Here is a 21,396-nt window from a genome sequence, read left to right on the forward strand (position 1 = left end):
AGCTCCAGAGATCTGATCTGGGAGCACAAACCTACATTTCAAGGTGCTTTCATCATACTCTCATAACTAGGGAATTGGAAAACTAAGACAGGCAGAATTCCTGGAGAGACTGAGATTCCAGCCGCTTGTGGAAAGCAGGGATCCATATCTAGCTGCTCTGGGACAAAACAAAGGTGGGAAGTCTTGAGAGACTTCCTAACAAGGAAGCCCTAAGAAGAAGGCTGCTAAAGGGGCAAGGATTGCACAGAGCTTACTGCTCAGGAGAAAGGACAGGTAGACAAAATTGTCCGGGTGCACTCTGCCCAGAAGGCTGGGAGCTTTCACAATTTCCACATACTCCAGCTCCCTGGCTGACTACACAGCTCCAAGGATGCCCTCTTTGATAGGCAGCCTACTGCGCCTTTCTCCCGGCCAGCTCCATCTGGGTCGCAAACCAGCAAACCCTACCCTAGCGTTAGGCCAGCCAGAGGGAAGCTCTATCTACAGCAACTACAAATGCAAAGCATAGAGGCTTACACCTTTATGCTCGGCCCACTGGTTCAGGCAGTGGAGACAGGCATACCAGCCAGGAAGTAGGAAGCAGCTCTTTCCTCCCCACAGGCACCAATACCACTCCCCTGCAACCACTGACATTGCTTCAGGGGCTGAGCAGCTCCAGAGAGTAGAGCTTCTGGACATTAGAGGGCACCATATACAAATAAGAAATGCCAAAGGAACCTAATTCAGAGTAAAATTAATATAACCCCTGAGAAAGATAACATAGACCTCATAAATCTTCCTGAAAGGGACTTCAAAATAAACATCATTAACATGCTAATGGAGGTACGGAATGATATTCAAGAACTCGGGAATTAATTCCAGTCAGAGATCCAATCATTGAAGAGCACAATGAAGGGTATTAAAAGCAGACTGGATACAGTGGAGGAAACGATAAATGAAAAAAAAGCTAGAGAAGAGAAATACAAAGAACCTGAGGCACAGACAGAAAAAAGAATCTCTAAGAATGAAAGAACATTGAGAGAACTGTGTGACCAAACCAAATGGAACAATATTCGCATTATAGGGATACCAGAAGAAGAGAGAAAGGGATAGAAAGTGTCTTTGAGGAGGTAGTTGCTGAAAACTTCCCCAATCTGGGGAAGGAGATAGTCTCTCAGGCCATGGGGATCCACAGATCTCCCAACACAAGGGACCCAAGGAAGACAACACCAAGACACATAGTAATTAAAATGGTAAACATCAAGGATAAGGACAGACTATTAAAAGCAGCCAGAGAGAGAAATAAGATCACATACAAAGGAAAGCCCAACAGGCTAACATCAGACTTCTCAGCAGAAACCTTACAGGCCAGAAGGGAGTGGCATGATGCATTTAATGCAATGAAGCAGAAGGGCCTGGAACCAAGATTACTTTATCTAGCAAGATTATCATTTAAATTTGAAGGAGGGATTAAACAATTTCCAGATAAGCAAAAGCTGAGAGAATTTACCTCTAACAAACAATCTCTACAGTCTATTTTGGAGGGACTGCTATAGATGGAAGTGTTCCTAAGGTGTAATAGCTGTCACCAGAGGTAATAAATGACAGTAAAGAAAGTAGAACACCTAATTACTAAGAAAATGTGAAATTAAATTAACTATCCCTAAAGTCAATCAAGGGATAGACAAAGAGTACAGAATATGATACCTAATATATAAAGAATGGACGAGGAAGAAAAAGGAGGAGGGGAAAAAAAAAAGAACCCTTAGAATGTGTTTGTAATAGCATACTAAGTGAGTTAAGTTAGACTCTTCGATAGTAAGGAAGTTAACCTTGAACCTCTGGTAACCACGAATCTTAAGCCTGCAATGGCAGTAAGTACATACCTATCAATAATCACCCTAAATGTAAATGGCTTGAATGCACAAATCAAAAGACATAGAGTCACTGAATGAATAAAAAAACAAGACCCTACTATATGCTGCCTACAAGAGACTCACTTTAAACCCAAAGACATATACAGACTAAAAGTGAAGGAATGGAAAAAGATATTTCATGCAACTAATAGAGAGAAAAAAGCAGGAGTTGCAGTACTTGGATCAGACAAAATAGACTTCAAAACAAAGAAAGTCACAAGAGACAAAGAAGGACGTTACATAATGATGAAGGGGTCAATCCAACAAGAAGATATAACCATTATAAATATCTATGCTCCCAACGCAGGAACATCTACATATGTGAAACAAATACTAACTGAATTAAAAGGGGAAATAGAATGCAATGCATTCATTCTACGAGACTTCAACACTCCACTCACTTTGAAGGACAGATCAACCAGACAGAAGATAAGTAAGGGGACAGAGGCACTGAACAACACATTAGAACAGACAGACCTCACAGAAATCTATGGAATTCTACACCCAAAAGCAGCAGAATACACATTCTTCTCAAGTGCACATGAAACATTTCCAAAAATAGATCATATGCTAGGCCACAAAAAGAGCCTTGGTAAATTCAAAAAGATGGAAATTGTACCAACCAGTTTCTCAGACCACAAAGGTATTAAACTAGAAATAAATTACACAAAGAAAATTTTAAAATCCCACAAAACACATGAAGGCTTCACAACATGCTCCTAAATAATCAATGGATCAATGACCAAATAAAAACAGAGATCAAGCAATATATGGAGACAAATGACAATAATAATTCAACACTGCAAAATCTGTGGGATGCAGCCAAGGCCGTGCTAAGAGGAAAGTATATTGCAATACACACCTACCTCAGGAAAGAAGAACAATCCCATATAAGCAGTCTAAACTCACAATTAATGAAACTAGAAAAAGAGGAACAAACGAGGCCCACAGTCAGTAGAAGGAGGGATATAATAAAGATTAGAGAAGAAATAAATAAAATCAAGAAGAATAAAACAATAGAAAGAATCAATGAAAGCAAGAGCTGGTTCTTCGAGAAAATAAACAAAATAGATAAACACCTAGCCAGACTGATCAAGAAAAAAAGAGAGTCTACACACATAAACAGAATCAGAAATAAGAAAGGAAAAATCACTACAGATACCACAGAAATACAAAGAATTATTAGAGAATACTATGAAAAATTATATGCTAACAAATTGGATGACCTAGAAGAAATGGACAACATTCTTGAAAAATACAACCTTCCAAGGCTAACCAAGGAAGAAACAGAAAATCTGAACAGACCAATTACCAGCAATGAAATTGAACTGGTAATCAAAAAACTACCTAAGAAGAAAACTCCAGAACCAGATGGCTTCACCGCTGAATTTTATCAAACATTTAGTGAAGACCCAATACCCATTCTTCTTAAAGTTTTCCAAAAAATAGAAGAGGAGGAAATACTTCCAAACTCATTCTATGAGGGCAGCATCACTCTAATACCAAAACCAGGAAAAGACACCACAAAAAAAGAAAATTACAGACCAATATCCTTGATGAACATAGATGCAAAAATACCCAACAAAATATTAGCAAGCCGAATTAAAAAATACATCAAAAAGATCATCCATCAGGATCAAGCAGGATTTGTTCCAGGGATGCAACGATGGTACAACATTCAAAAATCCATCAACATCATCCATCACATCAACAAAAAAGAGGACAAAAACCACATGATCATCTCCATAGATGCTGAAAAAAGATTCAACAAAATTCAACATCCATTCATGATAAAAACTCTCACCAAAATGGGTATAGAGGGCAAGTACCTCAACATAATAAAGGCCATATATGACAAACCCACAGCCAACATTATACTTAACAGCAAGAAGCTGAAAGCTTTTCCTTTAAGATTGGGAACAAGACAAGGATGCCCACTTTCCCCACTTCTATTCAACATAGCACTGGAGGTCCTAGCCATGGCAACCAGACAACACAAAGAAATAAAAGGCGTCTAGACTGGCAAGGAAGATGTTAAACTGCACCTGCTTGCAGATGACATGATACTGTACATAAAAATCCCTAAAGAATCCACTCCAAAACTACTAGATCTAATATCTGAATTCAGCAAAGTTGCAGGATACAAAATTAATACACAGAAATCTGTGGCATTCCTATACACTAACAATGAACTAGCAGAGTGAGAAATCAGGAAAACAATTCCATTCATAACTGCATCAAAAAGAATAAAATACCTAGGAATAAACCTAACCAAGTAAGTGAAAGACCTATACTCTGAAAACTACAAGACAATCATGAGAAAAATTAAAGAAGGTGCCAATAAATAGAAACACATCCCGTGCTCATGTATAGGAAAAATTAATATTGTCAAAATGGCCATCCTGCCTAAAGCAATCTATAGATTCAATGCAATTCCTATCAAAATACCAAAAGCATTTTTCAACAAACTAGAGAAAATCATTCTAAAATTCATATGGAACCACAAAAGACCTCGAAGAGCCAAAGCAATCCTGAGAAGGAAGAATAAAGCAGGGGGATTTATGCTCTCCAACTACAAGCTCTACTACAAAGTCATGGTAATCAAAACAATTTGGTACTGGTACAAGAACAGAGCCATAGACCAATGGAACAGACTAGAGAGCCCTGATATAAACCCAACCATATATGGTCAATTAATATATGATAAAGGAGCCATGGACATACAATGGGGAAATGACATCCTCTTCAACAGCTGGTGTTGGCAAAACTGGACAGCTACATGCAAGAGCATGAAACTGGATTATTGTTTAACCCCATACACAAAAGTAAACTCAAAATGTATTAAAGACTTGAATGTAAGTCATGAAACCATAAAACTCTTAGAAGACAACATAGGCAAACATCTCCTGAATATAAGCATGAGCAACTTCTTCCTGAATGCATCTCCTCAAGAAAGGGAAACTAAAGCAAAAATGAACTCATGGGACTATATCAAACTAGAAAGGTTTTGTACGGCCAAGAGCATCATCAACAGAACAAAAAGGCATCCTACAGTATGGGAGAATATATTTGTAAATGACATATCTGACAAGGGGTTAACACCCAAAATATATAAAGAACTTACATGCCTCAACACCCAAAAAACAAATAACACGATTAACAAATGGGCAGAGGATATGAAGAGACAGTTTTCCAAGGAAGAAATTCAGATGGCCAACAGACACATGAAAAGATGCTCCACATCGCTAATCATCAGGGAAATGCAAATTAAAACCACAATGAGCTATCACTCACACCAGTAAGGATGGCCAGCATCAAAAAGACTAAGAACAACAAATGCTGGTGAGGATGCGGAGAAAGGGGGAACCCTCCTACACTGCTGGTGGGAATGTAAACTAGTTCATCCATTGTGGAAAGCAATATGGAGGTTCCTCAAAAGACTCAAAATAGAAATACCATTTGACCCGGGAATCCCACTCCTTGGAATTTACACAAAGAATACAACTTCTCAGATTAAAAAGACATATGCAACCCTATGTTTATTGCAGCATTTTTTACAATAGCCAAGATATGGAAGCAACCTAAGTGTTCATCAGTAGATGAATGGATAAAGAAGATGTGGTACATATACACAATGGAATACTATTTAGCCATAAGAAAGAAACAAATCCTACCATTTGCAACAACACGGAAGGAGCTGGAGGATATTATGCTCAGTAAAATAAGCCAGGCGAGAAAGACAAATGCCAAATGATTTCCCTCATTTGTGGAGTGTAACAATGAAGCAAAACTGAAGGAACAAAATGGCAGCAGACTCAGAGACTCCGAGAATGAACTAGTGGTTACTAAAGGGGAGGAGTGTGGGAGGGTGGGTGGGGAGAGAGGGAGAAGGGGATCGAGGGGTATTATGTTTAGTACACATGGTGTGGGGGGCCATGGGGAAAACAGTGTAGCAGACAGAAGGCACATAGTGGATCTGTGACATCTTGCTGCACTGATGGACAGTGACTGCATTGGGATATGGGTGGGGACTTGATAATTTGGGTAAGTGTAGTAACCACATTGTTTTTTCATGTGAAACCTTGATAGGAGTGTATATCACTCATACCTTAATAAAAAAAAATTTTTTTAAGGAAGTATATTGTCCAGATCCAAGACCTCTTGCATTCATCCTTTCTACCAGTGTTTATAAGCACCTGCTCTGTGCCAGTTAGCATGCTCACATCTATTTTGTGCTGGCAAAAGAGCCAGCAAGCCTTGTTCATCCCGCCCTTGGGTTGCTGACAGGCTGGTAGGGGACACTGACATGAATCAAATAATCCTGTGAGTAGGTATAAAATGGCAGCTCAGGCTCGTGGAGCTGGTCAGGAAGGTGGCAGAAGGTTCCCTAAGAAGGGAGGTCAGAGTCTATGGGAGCTGAAGGAAGCAGGAGATCTGAGTGAAGAGAAGGGGCGAGAGGGATGGAGGGGGGTGCACAGCACATGCTAAGTGCTGGAGCAGGAGGAAGCACAGTGCATTCCAGGTCCTGAAGTGATGGCAGGCATGTGACCTCGGGCTTCACCTCACTGGTTCTCAAACCCTCCTGAGTAAGAAGACAGAATCAGACCAGATCATACCTGGGTCCCTTCCAAGAAAGGGGGTCAGTTCAAATATTAACCAGACTCATATGATCTGTTATATTGTCAAAGCACAAAACCAACCCATACAGTCTTTGCAATGCCAGGTCAATTAGGGCAAGGATTTGCCCAGCACAGCATTTGCCTCTGGGCCATTAGGAAACATTAATAAATACCAGGATGGATTTTTGGCATGCTTTAAAGTTTATAAAATCACTCTGTAACTCAGTTGTAAGTAAGACCAAAGCAGATCTTAATCATACCTACTTAATAGAGAAGGAAGGCAGGCAAAGAGGGAGGGGAGGAGAAACAGGGAGGGAAGAAGCAGGGAAAAGAGGACAAAAATCCAAAGAGATTGTGTGATTTGTCCAAGTTAATCACCTTGGACAGAACCAAGGGTTGCAGGAGTCCAGCCCAGGTCTTCCAGACCCACTGCCCAGCATGTGATGTGAAGTACATGGTTTTTCTTTTGTTAAGAGCAGGGGTCAACAAAATGTTTCTGCAAAGGTCCAGACAGTCAATATTTCGGGCCTTGTGGCTATAAGTATTCTTTATTGTTGTTGTCTTTTTTTTAACAACCCTTTAAAAAACATATAACAGCCACGCTCAGCTTCCAGGTGGATTTGGCCTGCAGGCGAATGCACCCCTCACTTCAAGGCCTGTCAAATACAGTCTCCTTTCCATCTCTCCAGCTTTTGGTCATACATTTGACACTAAGCAAGAAACAAGGGGAAATAATCCTAACAGAAGTTTTGCAAAGCTTATCATCTAATCCTGCAGGTAGCACACACAATGAGACCCACAAACAGGAAACTGGATGCAAAAGAGGAAGCTTTCCCACTGGTGCGCCCGGTGGCAGAACAAAACTTGCACCAGGTTCTGAGGTGATCTTGGCTGTGTCTCTATAAAATCTACAAAGAACTGCCCTCCCAGGGCTCTGACGAAGCAGCTGGTGACCAAGGGGACTCCTGGACACCCAGAGGCAGTCGCTCCTCAGGAAGCAGGAAAACCACCCACCCTTTCCTGGCCATTGCCCAGGCTCCAAGCTAGTGGACTTTCCTGCTTATTTCTAAGAAGAAATCTTGCCACTTCCCAGCAACATGTGCAGAGTGCAAGGTGAAGCCACACCCCACCTGCTGAGGTTTGGACTCCAAGTAAAAGTGGCCAAGAGCCACTACCTCAAAATGAGTTAAATTGAAGTGATTCCTAAGGCATGGACCAATCCAGAATATGGTGCCACAGTTGGCTTAAAAACATAATGGGTATTGCTTATTTTTGGGTAAGACTTATTTTAAAACCTATGAAAAACCAGCAAGAAGAGAAAAAAATACATTTCCAAAGCCACATCACCCAAAACACAACTAATGGGTTAGATAATACTTCTTTAGTGTCATTTTCCTTTCTTTCCAAATAAACTTTTCTTTACAAGGTTGTAATGAAACTAAATACAGGATTTTACATTTTGCTTTTATCATTCAACATTAATGAGTGAGTTTGTATTCATACTACCCAGATACTCAAATGTCATTGAAGATGTATAAGATCCTATGCGTTAGGATATCAAGTTAAACTTTACACCACCAAACATTCTGCTATGAACTGTTGCTCTGTGGCTGCTCGTGTAGGTAGGATCTACCCTACCTACATGTTCTGCCTCTACCCATGTTCTGCCTCTCTAAACAAAGACTGTGTATCTAGATGCAGAACCTTTCTCCTGAGATGTCCACAGGGTAGATTCCCAGCAGTGGAATTGCTAAATCAAGTGCGATAAACATTTTTAAGGCTCCTGACATTATGTCCACCTCTTCCCCCAGAGGGCCATCGACATGACTCTCTCTGAAGACACTCTGTGCACCCGCCCTGCCTCATCGCTCTTTCCACGGCTGACACCCACTGTGCGCCTGGAAGACACCGGGACTGAGACCGGCTGAGCGCAAGCCTTGCCCCCAGGGTTCTCCTTCTATACAGCTGTCGTTTTAAATCTTGGCAAATATGACAGGCAAAATATGGTGTCTGATCTCATGTTGCATCTGCAGAATTGCTAGTGAGGTACGTTTTTCCATATGTTTGTAATTCTTTCTGAATTACGTTCTCACCCCACTTCCCTATTGGTGTCACAGGGCATATAGGAAGTGACAGAAAAATCCCTTTCCCTGATAAAGGTATTATCCTTTCAAGAGAAAACAAAAAGCAAAGCCAACGCCTGTAAATATCGAGGCGGAGGGACAAGATTTTTCCTCAGTTATTGAAGGAAAGGTTTGCTGACCAGAAAACAATGGTGTAAATGCAACTTTTGGCCAACAGTGCATCTTAAAGACAATCAGAAAGGTGACTTTGCCAGAGGCTATGGCAATCCACAATGTGCTCCTAGTGGCCTGGCCACTCTCCCCACAGATCTGGCTGTGCTGTCAATCTGGCCCCTCTGGGCTCCTAGACCTTTCCTGTGAACATTAGCTTGGAATCAAAGGGAAGTATTACTCAGTAGGCCATCTCATCCTTCCCCTGTTTTTCCCCAAGATGCTCAGTGGAATGTTCAATCAAAATACCCTCTTTATGCCAGGGAGAAGCTGTCTATAATCCAGGGGAGGCCCAGTGGTCTTGGAGGGCCCAGGCCCCTATAAAAGTCCCTCTACCCTGTTTTGTGTTTCACCCATTACAATGACGACAGCTACCTTCGCTCACAAGCTGGCCTCCCGTTCAGGCTCCCTTCAGTGGCACCAGTCAGTAAAGACTGCATCCGAGACAAAAAAAAAAAAAAAACCCACAGAGTAAATCAACTCAGAGATTCACTCACCTATAGAGACACAGAATGCAAAGCACATTTCCTAAAAGACTCAGATTAAGAACAAAATGTAACAGTGTTAGTTAATTTTATGTGTCAAGTTGGCAAGGCCATGGTACCCAGGTATTTGATTAAAAGTTATTCTAGATATTTCTGTGAAGGTATTTTTTAGATGGGATTAACATTTTAAATCAGTAGATTGTGAGTAAAGTAGATCACCCTCCATAATTTGGGTGGGCCTCACCCAAGCAGTTTAAGGTCTCGATAGAAAAAGCCTGAGATCCCTCAAAGAAGAAGAAACCCTGCCATCGGACTGCTCTTGGACTCAAACTGCAACTCCTCCCTAGGCTCCAGCCTGCCAGCCTAACCTGCAGATTTTGATTTGTCAAGCTTCAACAATCACATGAGCCAATTCCTTAAAATAAGTGTCTCTAGACAGACAGAAGTAGGGAGGGAGGGAGGCAGGTACATACATGTTTACAGCGGTTCCCTGCTTTTCCAGAGGGATCATTCCAAGATTCCAAGATTGCCTAAAACTGCAGAGAATGGAACCCTATCCAAGCCATATTTTTTTCCTATACATATATGCTATGACAAAGTTTAATTTATAAGTCAGGCATGGTAAAAAATCACTAATTTTAGTAACAAAATAGCAAAATTATAACAATGTAGTATAAAATTTGACTGTGGTCTCTCCTTTTCTCAAAACATCTTATTGTACTGTACTCACCCTTCTGATGATAATGTGAGATAATAATACGTCTATGTGATGAAATGAAGTGACATAGGCACTATGATGTAGTGTTAGGCTACTACTGACCTGACAAAACGTCAAGAAGAGGATCACCTGCTTCGGGACTGTCATTGACTGTGGGTAACTGAAACCGTGCATAAGGGGAAGTACTGTACCTGTGTAGACATACACACATATTCTACTGGATCTGTTTACCTGAGAACCTGACTAACACACCAGGTGAGAAGACCTGGATCCCAGGTATAAAACATTCATACCCCATGAGCTCAAGCAATGCTTTGGGACACTGCCCTAACAAACACTTCAGGAGTAGGAAAAAAACTTGTGCATAAAAGACTCATTTCCAAATGGCTGATAATAAAAAAGCAAAAAGCAAAACAAAAAAGCCAACAATTAAAACACTCAACAACGTGGGAACCTTTAGCAAGTCATGACATACTGATCTGACTGAATGTCAACCAATCGATATTTAGAATTATGTAAAATCATGGAAAATATTTGACAGTATAAGCTTTGGAGCACAACATAACCTACCCTTAATCCCAGCTTTTGGAATTGCTCTAACCAATCTGAGCTCTCTACAGAATCCTGTCCATTCATCCATCAAGTGGAAGTGACTCCCACTAACCTCCCAGGGCAGCTCTAATAATTACGATAAAGTTAGCAAGTAGCTTGCCATGCCTGGCATATGACGGATGATCAATAATGCAGGTATCCATGTGAATGAGGACATGAGTAAAAATGAAAAACAAAAGCAGGCATAGTCTCATGAGAAGGAAAAAAAATCATACTAAAACAACATGAAGATGAAAAGCTGAGGGCTGGAGACATGCTGTCCCCCTTGACCATACCAGGGGGTCTCAGCATCTTCACTTCACACTCTGGAAGTCGGCCATGATTAGGGTGGCACTGTTCACTGTAAAGCCTATATGAAGAGGTAACTAGCTTATCTGGCATGAAGATAAAACCAAGCACAGGAAATCTCACAAGAGCAGCATAACAGCAGCTGACCTGTGTCACCTTCCTCAACATGCCAGGCCCAGTGCCAAAGGCCCCACACACAGGAAGTTGCCCATCAACTTGACAACTCCACAAAGCAGGTTCTGTTTCCCTCCCAGGTCTCCGATGAGGCCTGAAGCTCAGCGGGTGGAGTAACTTAGCCCACTTTGGCCAGCCTAAGCCATGTAGCAAGTAAATGAGAACCCAGCTTGTCTTGATTCGAAGATCCAAGCTCTTAACTATGCTTTCCTGCTTTGTGCCTTCCTGTGCATCCAGCCCCTCCTGCAGGTATAAACCTACTGCTTGCCCAGTGCTAAAGCAGCAGGCACAGTGAATGAGCACTGTTCACACTCTTACAGATGAACAGAGAAGTTACCAGCCCACAACTATTCTCTAGTATAACCCTGCCTTTCTCCTGAGCTCCCCTGGGTAGTGGCAAGTTAAGAGATGTGATGAAAACCCAAACAACGGAAACAAACGATGTATGTATAAAGCAAGAATGCTTCTTGACACCAACTTTGGGGTAAGTACCTTGAAATACACTACCCTTCCCCAGATCTCAGGAGAAGAGCAAGTGCACACTCCTTCCTCCTAAATGGAGATCTGAAAAATGAATGGGGCCCTAAACACAAAAAAACTTGCGGCTATTTCACCCAATAGTGCAGAAAGAGAAAGCAATGCATTAATGAATGTACCACCCCTCTGCTAAAAGTGCCAGTGCAACGTACTTCTCAGGGGACTCCGAGTGGCCCGCACACTTCCTGCCCGACATGTGCCCGTACACATCGTCCTCGTTTTCGTCCACGTCCTCGTCATCGATGCTTTTCACATCGAGCTTCTGGTACCCAAACTCCCCGTTCAGAGACAGAGTATCAATTTTCCATGAGTTGCTGCTCTGACTTCCGTTGGAATTTGGCCCAAAGGGGCTTTCAAAGGCTGACATGATATTGACCAAGGAGCGGTCAGAGTTCTCCTCCGAGCTCTCCCCTGCCCCAGGAATCTTTTTGAAAACCTCCCCAGAGTTCTGCTCATCTTCCTCATCATCAAATGAGATGATGTTGGTCACCTTCTTTTTCTTCTTCCGCTCCTTTTTACATCTGGCATCTGGCAAAAGAAAAGATAAGACATAAGAAAGTAAGCAAGACAAAGACAGGATCAAACCATTTTTGCCTCTAGATTGTGGAAAGTCCTCTGTTAATCTACTGAAAAAATTAATTTAAGGTAAATTCATATTTTTTTGTAATCTTTGAGATGGAACAAAATGGATGTTCTGATTTAAATAAAATACATTAAAATTGTTCCTTCTAAGCAATACTTCTAAGAACTTTGAGTCAAAGGATGCTACCATTACAGACATGATTTTCATTGTTCACTTTGGAAAATACTCTCATGGGTGGCAGATGAGACCAAGAAAACCAGTTTGGGGGTGGAAATCAATTGTTCAATGGCTACAATTCCTCCTATTTCTACCCAATGACCCTGACAGTGGGACCTTTCTGCTCCTCCCTCACAGATGCTGTCTATTTCTCTACCCCCTTGAATGTGAGCTGGCTTAGTGTTCTGCTTTTACCAACAGAATGTGGCAGACATAATGCAGCGTGACAGTTCTACAGCCTAGGCATCGAGACGTGTCGTGCCCTCTTGGAATGCGGCCCTGAAACTACCATGGAAGGAAGCTAGCCTAGTTTATTGAGGATGAGAGGCCATATACAGCCACCCCAGCCAACAGTGAACACTAATTCCAGACACTTTAGTGGGGCCATCACAGATCTTCCAGCTTGGCCACCGGCTCAATGCAGCCCCAGAAGTGAGCCAAGTGAAACCAACAGAAGAACCATCCTGCCAACTCATTAAAAAATATTGAATTGTGGTTGTTTTAAGCCACTACCTTCTGGAGCTCTTTGTTACATAGCAAAGGTTAACTAAAACTGAAATCAAGATTGCTGTGGTAACCAGAACTTAGATGAGCCAGTTTATTCACCCATGTTAATCATCAAATATGGGTGTGAGATACTGTGAGCTGATTCAAAAGACTCCATTCCATCTAAACCAAGGTGTGATGGGGTGATGCTCCGCAAGTATCACACCCTGAGGCAATGTCCCCAAACAAAGCAGAGTCCCCAGAATGGACAGAAAGAACACATCTTTGGGTATACAGGTTTCAGGGTCTCTGCTATGCAAAGTGCAGAACAGTCCTCAGTCTTAGGTCATTTTCATGGGGTCTCTGCTGGAGAAGAAGGCAAGACAGAAAAGCCAGTATATACCAAATGCTCCATGAGATTCTGCACTTTCACCATCGATAATTCCAGAGAGATGACCATGATTACTGCCTTGTTCAAGGGACTTGAGAATACTAGGACTAAGAACTTAACCCCTAATTTCCAATTTTGCTGCAACAACATTCTGGGTGTCCCCGAAGGCTCATGGGTATTATAAACTTCTCGCAAAACTAATCTTAGTGGAATCAACTTTCTCTTGCCTCCTGGTGGCCTAGAGTCAAAGCTGCTCAACTGCTCCTTCCCTGTAGCCTCCACTGAAATGTCATTCCTTAACAGCATGCATTTCCCATAGCTCCCTACACTTGGCTTCCATCCCATTTGCTAGAAGGATAACAAATTATTTGTATAATTTGTCATTAAATGTCTACCTCCACTCATCCCAAAGGAGACTGTAGGCTAAACGCTAGTAATCTTCTTACTCAGCATGCAATAAATGAACAACAAAAGAATGGATGGGGATAAATGAAGAGCAGCCTCACCTGGCTTCATGTGACCACAACACCCCGACCTTTACTTTGTTCATTTGAGCTGTTTGCTTTCCTACCTTATCATCACCACATTTCAAGAAGGCTCTCAGTTCCCTTCCAAACAAATTAAAGGCAAGACGAATAAACACAAACATGACCTGGACAGACAGGTGCATCAGATTTCATTCCCCTCAGCACTTTCAGATATGAGTCGTGCCCACCTCACCCCAGTCTGTCATCTTTTCACCCAACCCCCTCTGCTCTACCTCACACACCCCTTCTCACTTACCGGCAGTGACATGCTTAAACACGACAGGCAGAGGGTCGGTCTCCTGCTCAGGTCTGATGAGGCTAGAGACTGCAGAGGAGGCCGTGATCTCCCTAAAAAGGCTGCTCACTCCTTGCGTGGATTCCTTCAGCAAGGAGGTCACATTCTGCGTTGACTCTTTTAGGAGGTCTGAGACAGTAGGAGCAAACTTACTCTGACCATTTAAGTCCTTGTTGTCAATGTTAATCGCAAAGAGTATAGAGTTCAAACCTGCCAGGAAAAGGGGAAAGTCTGGAGTGTCTGCTGTTGAAAACCCAGTTGTGACCCTAACATGATAAACAAGCTGCAGTTGGTACAGTACACACTGATCTTAAATGTTAATAAAGACCTCCTGCAAAACTGGGGTCAGAAGACACCAGCCACCACAGATGTTGAATCTTTCCAAATTCTCTCCCTTTCTGTCAGGAAGACAAATGCAAATAAGTCAACCAAGGGGAGGATAAGTCGTAAGTTTGGGGGTCAGACTGCCTCGGGTGAATCCCAGCACTGCCACTTACTAGCTATGAGACCTTGGTCAAGTCATTTATAACCTCCCTGAGCTTTCATTTCCTTACCTGTAAAATGGAGACAACAATATCTCTTTCACAGGGTAACTATTAAGGATCATCACCCACAAAAAACACTCAGCTCAGAGGCAATCAAAAACTGTGTGCCAATATCATTATTACTATCATTATTATTACTTTACATAAAAACTTGTACTGGTATCCCATAGCCCACAGAAGGAATCATGGTCACCCCCTGACTTTTCCTCTTCAATGGAAAAAACTAACATAACTTTCAATGTTTGGGACTTAGCAAAAACTTTCAGGAGAACAAAAAAAGGGGAGGCAACAAAGGATTTGGAAAAAAGAAGCAGGTTACCCACTTGTGTCGGGTTCATCCTTTGATAAGCGATTTAACAATTCACCAGCTGACATCAGTCCAGGGTTTCCACATTGGCAAATCATGTACATGACTCCATATCACACAGCCCCATTACAGGGACTGCTATGCTACCGGATCCCCACCTTCCCCGCGCACAGGAGGAAAGTAAAGGTAACAAAGGTGATGGGTCTGCACCAGCCAGTAAGGGGTAGAGCCAGGCTTCAAAGGCAGGTCTCCCACCTCCAATTCCCCAGATCTTTATATTACACTTGCAAAGCCACAGCCCAAACCCCCTCAATCCCATGCTTTCCCTGCCAGACTATCAAATTCTAGAGAAATGGACTCAATGCTCAGTATGCTAAAGGAAAGACAGTGACAAGTGACTCATGAAGTTGGTCAGGGATGGGGAAAACCACAGCATCATTGGAGTTATAAATTCACTCCCAGGCAGCCTCTGCTCACCAAGCCTCACAGGGCCCATCACCCCTGGCCTTGGCCAGGCTTACCAGCTGCCATGGTAGGAAGCATGCTAGACCTTTCTTCATCCATCACAAAAGACCAGTCTTCATAAAAAGTGCTGCAAATTGAAAGAGAAAGGGAAAAAGCTCTGCATAGTGGTTCTCTGCATCCATTAGCCAGACAATTCCATTAGATGGCTCCCTGGAAAATCCATGCCTGGTCATCCCAGAGTGGATATATGAGGTGGCTGCTGGACTGAAGCTTCCTTTATAAACAAAGGGTTGAACACATATCCTATGACTTCCTCACTGGTCCCCTGAGATCTCTAGGGTCCCCCGAGCTTCAGAGTGCTGAAATAGGCATGAGATGTAAACATGATAGTTCTGAAGCAGCAAAGGAGAAGGGGACAAACAGAGGGGTGACTTGCACTCAAGCAGTGTCTCCATGAGATGGAAAGACCCCTCACTGGGCTAACACAAGGAGAGAATTTCAGAATGAAATTAGAGTTCCATGGCTCCATCAGCCAGGGTACCAGTATGTAACATCTGCTTGGGCTGCAGACCCAAAAGTCCAAGTCATCCCTCACAAGGCCTGTGAAGCTAAAAAGAGCCCCACAAATCCAAATGGCAGTGTGTATGTGTGAGGTGGGTGGGGGTGCTCAGAGAGGCCTACAGGGTCTGTCCAAGGTCATTTGGCAATAAATGGTACAGCAGGGCTCAAAAGCAGGTCTCCCAGTGCAATTCTCCAGCTCTCTTTCCAACCCCCTGCTAAGTAATATCAAGTAAATATCCTCAACCCCCGACTTCCTTCCCTGCCAGGCCTGAGAACTCTAAGTTTAATGGAGTGAAAGCTCAGTTTCACTAAAGCACAGTCAGTGATGAGTGGCCTACAACGCAGCAGCAACTGGACACATTAGCTGCTCTAGTGACTCAATACAACTAACAAAAAGAGAACAGAGATGCATCACTTTCAATAGTCACCCAGCAGAATATCAGTGGAAGCCCAAACTACACTTTGCAACCATACCTCTGATTCCAAAATTATAATTCTTTAAAAATCTGAGCCAGTTTTCATGCATGTCAATTAATCTGGTTTTCCCACACTGAGTTGGGTAAGTGGCTAGTGATTCAGGTAAGATCAAGTGTGATCCTTAACAGCTGGATTCACTTCAATTGTTCATAGTTAAAGGCTGCCTTGAGAGTGAGTGTACAACTTTGAACTACTTGCAAATGATCCGCTGGGAAGAGCTTCACGAAAATTTAATGTAAGAAACATGAGTATGTTTTCCATAACTAAAGCTGGTTAATGCTTACACACAGACGTTCACAGCCTCCCACCTCAGACCCCAAGCAGCACACAAGTACAGCCAGTGCCAGTCATCCTGGCCCCCATCCGTCCCATTTCAGACCCACAATCTGGGCATGCAACTGGACAAGGAGCCACAGGCAACATCAGCGGGAGAACTTCGAGGGTATTTGTAAGAGCCTTGGTGTACCTTTCCAGAATGCCTAGTGAGTGACTGGTATCATTACTGGATGACCACAAGGAGCAGAAGAAACACAAGAGGAGACTTCAGCAGGAAACACACAGCAAGATATGACATCACAGGAATGCACCATGGCACTAATGAAGCACCAGATTACTTAATTATATGAAATTTCAAAGTTGAGGATCTGGGCACTGCTGATGTGGAAGTTAGTCAAGGGACCAGGACAGGGTTGATTACTGTCCCTCTGGTGACACAAAATGACATGTCTTGTCCACCATTCTCAGAAGGAAAATAACAGAGACAGAGACAAAGACAGAGACATCATAAACATCATGAATACAGGAAAAAGGAGAATAGTCAGGCATTTCTGATGGAAATGTGGCCGGCCGCACTATGGTTGATGCATATTCAGTGCTTCAGCCACATTGCTGGGGACAGCCATACTCCCCAAAGCTGAGCGTGCCTTTGGCCATGTGACTTGCTGCCAATGAAATGTGAGTGAAAGTGAAGTAACCCTGCAGGCAAAAGCTTAAAAAGTCAGTGCTTTGTTCAACCACATCCCCTATTCCTGCCTTGGCAATTGTGAAAGCATTTACAGAAACTAAGCCTCCAGTCAGCCTGGGTCCCTGAGATGAGAAACCCCTATGCAGCCATGACAGACTTGCAGCAGGGAGAGGAAATACATGTGGCTATCTCAGTCACTGGGAGTTTTGTGATGTTTGTTACGGCAGCATGGCCTGCCCTATATAAAGTGACAGAGTGAAATTTTTGTTTATGAGCAAGAAAAAAAGAAAACATAATATAATTCATTCTTCTTAAATGACAAATGACTTCTCTCCCCAACATAAAACTTCCATATTTTTTCAGTCAGTTTGGACGGAGTAACTTCAAAAATCCAGAAGTTGTAAAGAACCCAGCACACATGGAAAGACCAAATATGAAACCGAGTCCTAAATACCCCACATCTAAAGAGAAAGAAGCTCTGAATCTGAAAGAAGCCCAAACTAAAAGCTCACTGTGTCCTAAGACAGCCAGCTTCTGCACACCTGTGGCTTTACCAGTAACAGTGTCAAGCGCGCTCGCTACACACAGGAGCCATGCTGAACCCTTTACAGGCAGTTCCAGTTACTCTCCCACCAAATGCCTCATAGCACAGCTGAACAACTGGGGCTCTTGAAGGGGAACTACTTGCCCCACAGAGAGGGACTAGGATGCAAACGTAGGCAGGCTGACTGCAGGTTGCACGACTCTAACCCCTTGGCTACATGTCCTCCCAGCCCAGCATTGGGTACCTGAGCCTGCCACGGTCGGCCAGGAGCATGTGCAGGTAGCGCTCCAGTGAGTGTTCGTTGAGGGCGCAGCGCAGCCAGGCCCGGCCACGGCCCACGTCGGAGGTGATGTGGTGCAGGGAGCAGAAGCGCTGCAACTCGTGCTTGTTGAGGACCTCTTTCACATAGAACCAGAACACCGGCTCTGCGGAGAGAGTGGACAGGCCATGGCTCACCACTAGGGATGGACAACGCACTCGGGTAATGGTCTCTGGGCAGTTTCGAGGATTTTTTTGTTTTTTTTTTAGTTTTGAGGGTTTTAAGAGTTACTTCCTTAACACAGAAAAGGAAGACACCAGAGAGTATGCCAAACATAACAATGACCCCCCAATCTACCATCTAGGGATGACCACTGTTCCTAGAAAATGAAAATACATTGTCAAGTATTCCTTCCAGTCTTTTCTCCTGTACTTTTCTGTTTTATACAAAACTGACATCTGCAATAGGCTGAATCATGGTCCCCAAATATAATCACATCCTAATCCCTGGAACCTGTGAATGTTAACTTACATGGCAAAAGGGACTTTGTGGAGGTGATTAATTTAAGGGTCTTGAGAAGGGGAGGTTATCCTGGGTAGTCTCTGTGGACCCAATGTAATCTCCAGTCTTTCAAAGAGGGAGGCAGAGGGGGATCTGAGGTATAAGAGGACAAGGCAACATGGCCGAGGAAGCCAAGAGTGGGATGATGGGGCCACAGCCAAGGAATCCCAGAAGCCACCAGAAGTCGGAAGAGGCAAGAAGAGATTCTGCTCTAGGGCTTCCAGAAAGAAGCAGCCCTGCCATCACTGTCGTAACTTCAGCCTAGCGTGACTGACTGTGGACTTCTGCCCTCTCTAACTGTAAGAAAATTAGTTCACGTGGCTTTAGGCCTCAAAGCGTGTGGTTTGTTAGAGCAGTCATCAGAATTTCATATGCCATCATAGTGAGTGTGTGTGTGTGTGTGTGACGTACATATATATATATACACACATACATATATATAGTTTTGTATCCTGGTTTATTTCTTATCTAGATCATAAACATTTTTCCTGTAATATTCAAAGACCTTTGAAAACATGATTTTTGATGGTTTCCAGTTAAATATAATTTATTTCTCTACTGCTGGGAACATGATATATTGCCAGTTTTCACTATATACTGCTTTGAACTTCTGTATATAACTAATTGTTCTCATTCCTAGCTCCCCAGGAGAGACTGCTATAGATCTGAGAATAGGAACGGATTTAAGGCTTTAGGGAAAGCTAAGTAAGTTTGTCTTTATCCACAAAACAGTCATTGTATCTTCTCACATCCCACCTGTTGATTCACACACATTTCTTAGTCATAATTCTTGTGCATACCTAATTTTGTGATCAATTTTCTTTACTTAACATTGGCTCATCAACACTTTTTCATGCTATTTTTCATGTTATTTTTCATAATAATAACACCAAAAGCAACAGCCACTACTATTTATTGAGCATTAACTACATCCCAACCATTGCACTAAACACTTTGCACCTGACCCCAGTTCTCGCAACCCCCAAGGCTGTCTCCATCTCAAAGGCAAAGTCCGAGGCCTAGACAAGTGAAGTGACTCGTGCAGTGATGCACAGTTAGCAAGTGGCACAGCAGAAGAGGCTGGAATAGCTGACTGCAAACCGCTACCTCACACTGCCGTCCCACACACAAGGGAAGGAAGGCTCTGCTTCCTTTGAAATTATCATGTTCACAACTGCTTACTACCCCAAGAGAGAATATGCTGAGTCTCTGCTGCCAGAAGGGGATTCTAATCCAGGAGCTAAACAGGCTCATAGACCCCTCTGAAAATATGACAAGATCTTTGGTCTTCCTTCCAGAAGGATGCAAATACACACATTTCCACAAACCAAACACCAGCTCAACAAAAGCTCATGACGATATTTCAGTTCAGTTATATCAGCAGAGACTGCATTCTTCCTAGGAGCCATGAGCTGGGCAAGGGTGTGGGCTGCCAAGGAGGGACAAGAAGGACCCGTCCTTAACAAGCATCCCATTTAGCAGACAGGATAACAGGTGGGGGAGGTCAGGCAAGGAATGACCCTGGGCAGGTCACTCAACCATGCTAAGCTTCAATTCCTCCTCCTTAAAATAAGCCCCCAAGTAAAGAAACACCTGGGTTTGGGGGTCCATGGAGAACAGGAGGTAAAGTACTGAGCACAAGGCCCAGCCCATGACGACCAACCACCATGTGTTTAATAATTACTTTCTTATACGAGAGCATTTGTGTCATTTCCTCTTTTCCCATTTCTGTTAACAGCACCTAAATGTATATATGCATATGAGCATACACACCTGTGGGTCAAGCCAACCTCTAGGATCATTTCAAATAAACATCTCAAGAGGGACTGGTAACACCACCAACAGGGCAGTTCACACAGGACTGCCATCTCTGTCAGTCCCCAAATGACACACTAATCCCCTCCCCAAACCCATAAGATCAGCACACACCGTACAAGAGTGTTACTGCCTTGGTTCCACAGGAAGCCTCTCTCAGAAACCAGGGTGGGGGACCTGGGTTATTCAATAACTTGTTCTGAAACACATCAACCAGTGTGTAAATCCATCTGTAACTCCATCACAACTCAAATCAAGTGACTCCCACATGCATCCTGCCTTTCCTGAGGACTACAGTTACCTCCCTCTGACCTTGAATACACATGAAACACTTAAAGGTGTGTTTTCACCTTTCAATTTTGCAAATTGCTTACTGCTACAGAATCCTTCTAAAGCTTGCCAGAGCGAAGCTGATGATGATAAGGATTATCCCTGTAGGGCTCCACTTCCACTGCCAGAATTAATGTGGCCTATTTAAAGTGCAGCTCACCTGCCACTTAACACTTGCAGTGTCCATACTTTAATTTGGAAATATATACCAATCTCTCACTGCTTTGAAAAAAGAGGCTAATTCCAAAAGTGGGCAAGGGCTTCTTCTTCTCTGGACTCCTGAAAGCCATCTGCCAACAAGAACAAGAGCCAGGAAGGGAGTGTTGAAGCGAGCTACCTGGGGGCACTTGTTAATAGAGAGTGACTGCTAGATAGCACAGGGCCTTTGGTAAGGTTCCTAACAGGCTCAACTTTAATCGATGTCAATAATGCAAGAATTCATATACTT

General features: G+C 43.0%; 1 protein-coding gene across 20 annotated transcripts in view; it reads right to left on the reverse strand.

Annotated features, from left to right (window-relative positions):
* The window catches only part of LOC118928528 (sorting nexin-29), a 599,207-nt gene that overhangs the window by 489,448 nt on the left and 88,363 nt on the right, over window positions 1–21,396 (reverse strand). For 13 of the 20 annotated variants that reach the window (XR_008992099.1, XM_057486916.1, XM_057486927.1 and 10 more), the window contains 4 exons: window positions 18,228–18,408; window positions 15,494–15,564; window positions 14,082–14,330; window positions 11,775–12,150 (listed from right to left, as the gene is read on the reverse strand). Coding sequence is in view for 19 of the 20 variants with exons in the window: in XM_057486916.1 (XP_057342899.1) it covers window positions 11,775–12,150; window positions 14,082–14,330; window positions 15,494–15,564; window positions 18,228–18,408 (877 nt within the window). In the remaining variant the exon portion in view is untranslated. Of the gene's footprint in view, window positions 1–11,774; window positions 12,151–14,081; window positions 14,331–14,988; window positions 15,429–15,492; window positions 15,565–16,941; window positions 17,202–18,227; window positions 18,409–21,396 lie in introns of those variants that run through there. The other 7 variants (XM_057486930.1, XM_057486933.1, XM_057486932.1 and 4 more) reach the window with 7 other exon arrangements.

Source organism: Manis pentadactyla, chromosome 10 (genome assembly GCF_030020395.1).
Source record: "Manis pentadactyla isolate mManPen7 chromosome 10, mManPen7.hap1, whole genome shotgun sequence".
Classification (NCBI taxonomy): domain Eukaryota; kingdom Metazoa; phylum Chordata; class Mammalia; order Pholidota; family Manidae; genus Manis; species Manis pentadactyla.